The following is a 9,618-nucleotide window of genomic DNA, read 5'->3' as shown; positions in this document are numbered from 1 at the left end:
TGTGATTCCTGGAATTATCGCAGAGGCGATCAAGCTGCCCTTGTCTCCCTATTCTTTGTGTGATGAGGCAAAACAATGGGTGAGTTCACTGAAGCCTAGTGAAATCACCACCTGGGAGAAGTTGGTGGAAAATTTTATGCAAAAAAACTTCCCACCCACCACCAACGCCAGGAGGCATAGAGAAATTATGAACTTTGAACAAGAAGATGTTGAAACCTTAATCGCCACATGGTAGCATTTTAAGGACTTGGTCAAGAATTTCTCGAACCATGGACTACCACTGACTATTCAAATGGAGACATTTTATGGAGGACTGAATAGAGCATCACAGATGGCAGAAGACGCAGCAGCGGCTGGTGGACTTATAGACAAATCCTATACTGAGGCTAAAGAGATACTAGACTGCATTGCTAAACACAATATGGAATGTGTAGATGATACATATGATGGAAGAAACGACAGAAGAAGAAGATCTCAGAATGTTAATTCTGTTGATGCCAATGCAATAGCCACACTTTCTACTCAAGTGGCTACGATGACCAGCCTTCTGCAGAACATAACGTTGGGAAACACATCGAATCAGCAAAAAGTGAACCAGGTAGAGGCGTTTGAGCAGCCCATGGTTAGCTGTGTAGGATACGGAAATCTTCATTCCTATGATAAATGTCCACAAAACCCTCAGTCAGTATACTTCATCAAAAACAACCCATTCTCTAAAACATATAACCCTGGATGGAGAAACCATCCGAATTTTTCTTGGACAGGAGGAAATCAGCAAGAGCACCACCCAGGGGCAAACCACCAGCAAAGGAATGGACCGCCGCCTGCATTTCAACAAACGCATCAGCAGCATCAACAACCCTTCAATAGAGGAGGACAGGCGTCGAGCTTAGGATCTCCGCTAGAGAACCTATTGAAAGAGTACATAGCCCAGAACGATGTGTTACTGAAAAGCCAGGCGTCATCTATCACAAACCTAGAGATCCAGGTAGGCAGATAGCAAGCGAGTTGAAAAACAGGCAGCCTGGAGTTCTACCTAGCAATATAAAAACACCTGGGAACAATAATGGGAAGGAGCAATGTCACGTGGTGACGTTGCGGAGTGGAAGAGCTCTTGAAGATAGAAGAATGAATCCAAGAAACAGCAGTCCATCAAAAGAATGCATTACACGTTCAATGGATCAGGAAGAAAGAACGCCCGAGACTAGAAGCCATTCAGAAACCAGTATGTCTAACACGGGAAGGCCTAAGGTGCCGCTGAACACACCATTCCCTAGGCGTCTGATGAAGAAGAATGATGAACATCAATTCAAGCGCTTTCTTGAGCTCCTAAAGCAGCTGCTCATCAACATTCCACTTATAGAGGCTTTGGAGCAGATGCCAACATATGTAAATAATTTTAAGGACATTTTAACGAAGAAAAGAAGAGTCAATGAGAAAGAAGTGATAGCACTAACGCATAAATATAACGCAAGTAAGCAACAATCTACCAAAGAAGCAGAAGGACCCAGGGAGCTTCACGGTTCGATCTAGGAAGATTCATTTTCACCTCAAAATTGAAAAATGCTCAATTGTGCGGGTCATGCATTGTGCGATCAAGGAGCATTAATCTCATGCCACTTTCCATTTTTAAGAAATTAGGGATTGGCGAAGCACACCTACTTCTGTCACCCTTTAGCTCGCTGACAAAACAATTAAGTATCCAGAAGGGAAGATTGAAGACGTATTGGAGAAGGTTGACAATCTCATATTCCTAGCAGACTTTATTATCTTGGATGCCCCTTCTTAGCTACTGGAAAAGTTTTAATTGACGTGCATAAAGGTGAATTAACTATGCGTGTGGACAATGAAGAGGTGAAGTTTAATGTGCTCAACGCATTAAAATTCCCAGATAGTGAGGATTCTCAACTAAACAGTATTGAGTTGCCTGAATAAGAAACTCACATATGTGAGGTCCTCGCATTGGAGGAGACCCTGAAGGAATCAGACCCGCCAACGCGTCCATCACTTGAAGAACCACTAGAACTCAAGTTGAAACAGTTACCTAGACACTTGAAATATGCATTCCTTGGAACAAATAACACTTTACCTGTGATCATTTCTGCAAAACTTACATAGACTAATGAGAAATCTCTCTTGCAAATCTTGAAAAAGCACAAGCGTGCAATAGGCTGGACGCTTGCGAATATCCGTGGGATCAGTCCATCTTATTGCATGCACAAGATTAGGCTGGAAGAAGAGAAGTCGAGGTCAATCGAGCCTCAAAGAAGGCTGAACCCCATAATGAAAGAAGTGGTCAAAAAGGAGATTTTAAAATGGTTGGACGCGGGAGTTATTTATTCGATAACTGAGAGTAGTTGGGTAAGTCTAGTTCAATGCGTTCCCAAGAAAAGAGGAACGATCATGATAGTCAACAGTAATAATGAACTCATACCCTCATGAACTTTCACTGGCTGGGCATCTGTATGGATTACAGAAAGCTCAATGAACCAACTAAGAAAGACCACTTCCCCCTTCCTTTCATCGATCAAATGCTTGACAGACTCGCAGGTAAAGAATTTTATTGCTTTCTCGATTTTTATTCTGGTTACAACCAGATTCTGATAGATCCAAAAGATCAGGAGAAGACTACGTTTACTTGTCCCTTTGGAACATTTTCATTCAGACGTATGCCCTTTGGGCTGTGTAATGCACTGGGGACATTTCAAAGATGTATGATGGCCATCTTCTCTGACTTCCTAGAAAAGACCGATGAAGTCTTCATGGACAATTTTTCAGTCTTTGGAGACACATTCCAGTCATGCCTAGATAATTTGGAGGCCATTCTCGCTCGATGCGAGGAGACAAACTTGGTGCTGAATTGGGAGAAATGTCACTTCATGGTGGCTGAAGGAATTTTCTTGGGTCACAAAGTATCTAAGGCTGGCTTGGAAGTAGATGAAGCCAAAATAGATGTCATTGCAAAACTTCCACCACCAGCAAATGTTAAAACTTTATGAAGTTTTCTAGGGCATGCTGGCTTCTGTAGACGGTTCGTTAGAGGATTCTCTCAGATTGCGCGATCTCTGAGTGCACTACTAGAGGCGAACTGGCCCTATGACTTTAATGAAGACTATACTGACGCATTTGAGACTTTGAAGTATGCGTTGCCGACAGCCCCAGTACCGATAGCACTGACTGGACGCAGCGCTTTATTCTTATGTGCGTCGCAAGTGATGTGGCAGTATGAACTATGTTAGGGCAGAAGAAGGGTAACTTGATACATCCCATCTTCTACGCGTCTAAAACACTAAATGACTCTCAGGAACATTATACCACTACTGAAAAAGAGATGTTGGCTGTAGTGTTTGGTATTGAAAAATTTCGATCTTACTTAGTTGGTACATCAGCCACCATATACATCGACCACTCAGCCATTAAATTCAAGATGAGCAAAAAGGACGCAAAGCCAAGATTGATAAAATGGGTGCTGCTACTACAAGAGTTTAACATTGATATCCAGGACAGAAAGGGAACAGAAAATCAGGTGGCTGGCCACCTTTCCAGGCTAGAGAATCAAGAAATGCAAGCCCAAGAAAGTGAAATCAAGGATGCATTTCCTAATGAGAGCATGTTTAGAGTTGAAGGCAGAGAACCTTGGTATGCGGACATAGTCAATTATTTAACCACCAAGCAATTCCCTAAGAACATCAACTCTCAGCAGAAAAAATGGTTAATTCATGACAGCAAGTTTTATTTTTGGGATGAATCATTTTTATACAAACAAGGTCCTGACTCCATACTGCGTCGATGTATTCCAGAGGAGGAGACACAACGCATTTTAGCTGAGTGTCATAACTCTCCTTACGGGGGGCATTTCGGTGGGCAAAGAATCGCAGCGAAGGTACTTCAAAGTGGAGACTTTTGGCCCACCCTCTTTAAAGACGCAAGGGAGTTTGTTCGAAAATGGGACCCCTGCCAACGCACCGGGAATATTTCCTCAAAGGACGCAATGCCCTTGAATAGTATTCTCGAAGTTAAGTTGTTTGATGTTTGAGGTATAGATTTTATGGGATCTTTTCCCCTGTCCTGTGGCCAACAGTACATTCTGCTAGCAGTAGATTATGTATCTAAGTGGGTAGAAGCAGTGGCCTATGCCATGAATGATGCGCCCACTGTATCTAAGTTACTTACCAGGAACATCTTTACATGCTATGGAACGCCAAGAGCCCTGATAAGCGACGAAGGTACGCACTTTATTAATCGCATCATTTAAAAATTACTTGCAAAATATAATGTTAGGAACAAGATTGCCACTACCTACCACCCACAAACAAACGGTCAAGCAAAAGTATTGAATCGAGAAATCAAGTCCATCTTGGAAAAGGTCGTCAATGTAACACAGAAAGATTGGGCATAGAGGCAGGATGAGGCACTCATGACCTACAGGGCTGCGTACAAAACTCCTATAGTATGTCTCCATACTCTCTCGTATTTGGAAAAGCTTTTCATTTACCTGTAGAGTTGGAGCATAAGGCATTTTGGGCAGTAAAGAAGTTAAATGTGAACTTGGATGCCACGACCATTCAACACAAACTTCAGCTCAACGAGCTTGAGGAGTAGCAATTAAACACGTACGAAAACAACAAGCTATACACAGATAAGACAAAGCGTTGGCATGATCAACGCATCAGTAAGAAAGAACTTGTTGTTGGCCAAAAAGATTTATTGTTCAACTCACGTCTACGTTTGTTTCCAGGAAAGCTGAAATCCAGATGGTCAGGACCTTTTATCATTAAAGCAATCTTCCCATATGAAACTGTGGAAATAACACGAGAAGATGGCACCAACGTATTCAAGGTAAACGACCAAAGAGTTAAGCCTAACTTTGAAGATGGATTGGAACGCCAGAAGTCCTCTCTCGCACTATGCGAAGCCAGTTGAGGCCCGCGTCGAAGCATCCCTACGTTTGCAACACCATATATTGTAGGGACGCTTCTCACACTCTTGTCTTTTTGCATTTTGTATTCTATGATGTGTTTGAATTGGTTGATTTAGTTGTTTGGATGTTTTTAAATTGATTTTCTTTGCTTTTACAAAAGTTGGAAACATATTTGTTTTTCTTTAAAAACTTGTGTATGATCGAATTTAGAACAACGGACGCATTAGATGCAAGTCTAATGCATGGCCCAGTTGAAGGGACGCATCTCAAGAACACAAAAACACTATAGTATTTAGATAACTGAGGCGACCCTTCAACTTCACATTTATTACAAACGTCAAGCACCGCCTGACGTCAGCCACTATCACCCCTCTGCCTATAAAAAGGCCCAACAATTAAAGCCTTCTTCTTCTTTTTCTTCTTCATCTTCTTCTTCTTCATTGTCATTTCGCCCTCAAAACCTCTGAAATAAAAAGAAAAAAAAAGCAAGTTGAACCCCTCTGTCTCCCTCACTTCTATCGCTCGAGCTTCTTCGACCACCATGTCGTCCGCTTCAGATAGCCAGAATCCGAGTGTGAGCTTTGGAAACGACTCTCCGATAAACTCTTACTCCTCTTCCTCTATTTCGATTTCACCCCCCTCAAGCCCTAGGAAAACCACCACAACCCTCGCCCAAACGAAACCCACACACGGCGGCGCTACCTCTTCCCAACGGCCGTCAATTTCAAAACCTTACTCAGCCCCCACGAAACACCCTTCCAAAGCCTCCAAAGTCGTCGTTACCCCTCTGGCTAAAACCCTTCAACCAAAACCTAAAACCCCTCAACCTAAACCTAAAACCCCTCAACCAAAACCCAAAACTGCCCCCCTAAGCCAAGGGCCAAGACACCTGCCAAACCAAGGACGCGTCCGTCATCCATGGCCGCATCCAAACCCTACACCAAGCATACCCCACCACTAATTATCCCTAACATCACTTTGGTGGGTGAAACGCACAACCCACTCTCAGCCTATGCCCACAATGCACCGTCACCAGCAGTGCGTCCACCACCTCTATTTTTTATCGAAACCTTGGCCATCATCTATCCCGTGGAATCCGACACGTCGAGCCAACAACCTCCTTCGCCCATCCTTATATCTTCCCCTACGACGCCTCAAACCCCAGTGGGCATCCTTCCATTCACTCCACCCATACCACCCTCTGACAGTCCTACGTCAGAGCGCAATATTAAAGAATTGGTAGAGCTGGCTCGACTCGACGAGCAAGAGGTCTTTTGTGCAATCTTGGTGTCCCTTAATCAAGGCCAAGAGGAAGAACAGATGATGTGTTCAAACCCATCTAACGCATCACTTGAGTTAGACAAAGCGGAGTGGTATGCGATGATGCTTGAAGAGGAACTAGAAGAAGAAGAAAGAGAGGAAGAAGAAAATAGAGAAGGCAGAATCGACCTTGACGCGTCTCAACCACTCTCATACGATGCGAATGGAGGGCCTTTAAGATCAAAAAGAGTAATGAGAAAAAGAAGATTGATATTGGAGGAAGAAGAAGATGAGCAAGCTGCATCTAGACCTGAGGGTGCAACCATGAAAACAGCTTAAGGCACAACGCATTAGAGCAAGAATTGGAAAACTACGAGCCCGCAAGGCAAGGGCGAAGGAAGACTGATCTCCAAATGGAATTGGAGAATGAAATGAGAGATCTGGCAAGGGAAGCAAAAGAGTATGCGGCGGGTATACCTAAGAAGACTTGGGGAAGAAAGCGGCAGTTTAATGACATACTAGTAGAAAAGAGCTTCTTCCCCGAACGTCACCCACTGCCAATTTACATTATTGAGACAATAAACGCATTGGGATGGAATCAGTTCTGCGTTGGGCACACCCGTATCTGGCCCAACCTCGTCCACATGTTCTAAAATAGTGAGCTCGATATGGAGAAGAACACAGCTTTTGTTGATGGGGTGATAGTGCGCTTCTCAGTTGATAAAATAAACGAAGTGTTCAACATCGATAGCATCCCAGACGAGAAAGGAAATCGCATCTTGGAGCAGCCTACGTCAAGTCAGTTAGAAGATGTGTTTAGGACAGTAGCCAAGCTTAGACACAAATGGAAAATATCGATAAATGGGGCAAAAATGTTGGCTTCCAGGAATTTAACTCCAGACGCAAATTTATGGTATTACCTGATCAAACGTAGCATCATGCCTACAACGCATGATGAGACATTATCAAAGGAATGCGTCCTGGCTACTTATTGTGCTATGCAATGCATCCCTCTGGACATTAGAAAAATTATGAGGGATCAGATCAAAGCCATCAAGACTAAGCTATGAGGGCAACTCTACTTTCCATGGTAGATCTGTGCATTATGAGAACGTAGGGGCATCCCACTAGGGGAATCAAGTTGGTCGTCGTCACACCACTCGCTGATGCGGATCTGGGAGGCAAAATCGAAATAGCGAAATTCTTGGGTCATCTCAATGATCATGAACATGTCGATGGCTTAATAGACATAAAGTTAGTAAGGCGTCTACTAAGTGGTTCACCACATCAACCTGTCTTACTTGCCAAGGAAGTGGCACCTAAGCATCGATCATCAAAACGCGCCCCCAAAAGAAGACAAGTTCTGATTGTTGAACATAGCAATGAAGCTTTAGAGCATGAAGGACATGAAGCTGAGCCTAAACTTCTGGCTGAAGAAGTACAACCAACCCTTGATTTTACTTCCCATGACTCACCATTGGCCTCGCCAGAAGGGAGTCTTGATCAAACGCACCAAGAACCAACTCTTATGGATTAGGACATCCCTTATTCTCTTCCTTCGCCCTAACCAAGTCCAATTCCCAACTTCGTGCCTCCTCCAATAATTTTTGAGCCAACTGGGCTAGGGTCAAGCAACGCAGAAACTTTTAAAGACCAGTTGGAAGAGATGAACTAACACCTCAACGCAGTGAAGACATTGAAGAGTTGAAAACATTTATCAGTGATCAACTCAGACCACTGGCCGCGTCTATAAAAGGTCTTCAACAGCAGAATCGGGTACTAAGGGATTATTTAAGGCAACAAACAAGAAGGATGAAAGACTAATTTGTTTATACAACGCAATACATCAATCAGGTCTTGGTTGGAATGTTTGCTCTGCCTCCACTACCTGCTCATCTTAGAAACCCCTTACGCTTCATGGATGAAAACCCCGAAGAAGAACGCAGAGACGACGCACCAGCAAAATAGAGTTTTGGGGTGTTGGGTTTTTTTTTTTTTTTTGTATTTTGATTTAATTGTTCTTTTGCATCTACTTGCCTTGTTTGTTCAATTCATGTGAAATTATGAAAATGAATGAGAATTCCTTATCATTTTGCTCCTTGCATTTGACCTTGGCACGTTTGATTTTTGTTCTTTGGATATTTTCTAAGTCTTGTGCTTGGCCTAACCTCAATGATATCAACTATATGAAATCTATAAGCATAAAGTAGGGGTTAGGAAAATCAACAAGGCTTGAACTTCTCTAAAAAGATTAAGTTTACTTTCTAACGCGTGCAAGCTTTAAGTCTTAAACTCCTTTCAGATTCTCAAAGCCTTTTGAAATTTTGTTTCTCTTTTAATAATGAGGATTTAGCTCGTCTCCAAATTTGGGATGAGTATAGCTCATCTCCAAATTTGGGGATGAGGGAAATCCGAGTTAAGACGCATCAAACGAATGCATCATAAAAAAGAGAGCAAAATAAGAAGAATGTTAAATGCAACTCCTCTATCATTTCAAAAGAAAAAGAAAACCTTAAATGCCATGAGTTTAATTGGAACAGGCACTTAGCCGTAGTTGGATGCTTGCATGACACCCGTGGGGGCAAGCCAAAACGAAGTTAAGTCTCCTAGACCAACACGTCCCATATAACTCCTTTATCTAGTCTGGAAAAAAAAATTATATCTTGAAACACACGGATATTAGATATGAGTTTAGTTGTGAAGGGTTCTCACCCGTAATTGGATGCTCGCATAACACCCGTTGGGGTAAGCCAAAACGAAAGTGGGATACCTGGAACAACGCATGAGTAAGTAAGTGCATAATTTTCTTTTTCTTTTTCTTTTTATTCGGCATTTATTTTACAAAGAGCATCTAACGCATTACTGGTTTAGAAAAGATGGGAATATTTTGAGAAATGAAAGGAGTTGTGATAAAAGGCCTGCTGCACTGGAAATTAAACATTAGTTCTTTTAAGAAAAGAGTCAATCTAAGTTATATTTTCCAAACTCTTATCTCAAGTTTATGACTGAATATGATGAGAGGTGAACTCTGCACACTTAAGACAAAGGAGACAATAAAGAATTATTTTGGAATGCTTGAGGACAAGCATTGTTCAAATTTGGGGGTGGTGATAAATTGTAGAAATACAAGTTATTTTTGCTCGTAAGTTGGAACAACTAAGGTTTTTAATGATAAACTCTCCTCATTTTTAGTAGAAACGCATGGATTTATTCAAACATCAGCAAACTCATGCAAAAGAAGTTTTATGACTAAATATCGTGGCACTAACGCACTGAATTGCAGGAATTCAACGCAAGGATTAGCATTAACGCATTATACAAGTGCCGCAAAAAAAGCTCTAACGCATAGGCCATGCATCGAAGGGAGTTCACAGAAAAGATTCATTGCTCCAGGCTTATTGTGTCACATCACCACTTGCAAGTATGGACACCTGCAG

At 42.3% G+C, this 9,618-nt stretch overlaps 1 protein-coding gene across 1 annotated transcript; it reads left to right on the top strand.

The window, feature by feature from the left end:
* The first annotated feature begins 331 nt into the window (after positions 1-331).
* Positions 332-2,999, top strand: LOC120083932. Its single transcript, XM_039039840.1, has 4 exons — positions 332-988; positions 1,075-1,389; positions 2,119-2,361; positions 2,598-2,999. The coding sequence occupies exons 1-4, from the start codon at positions 332-334 to the stop codon at positions 2,997-2,999; spliced, it is 1,617 nt and encodes a 538-aa protein (XP_038895768.1).
* The last annotated feature ends 6,619 nt before the right edge of the window (positions 3,000-9,618 follow it).

The sequence above is a fragment of the Benincasa hispida genome, chromosome 8 (genome assembly GCF_009727055.1).
Source record: "Benincasa hispida cultivar B227 chromosome 8, ASM972705v1, whole genome shotgun sequence".
Lineage (NCBI taxonomy): Eukaryota > Viridiplantae > Streptophyta > Magnoliopsida > Cucurbitales > Cucurbitaceae > Benincasa > Benincasa hispida.
This window is presented reverse-complemented; position numbering and strand designations above follow the sequence as displayed.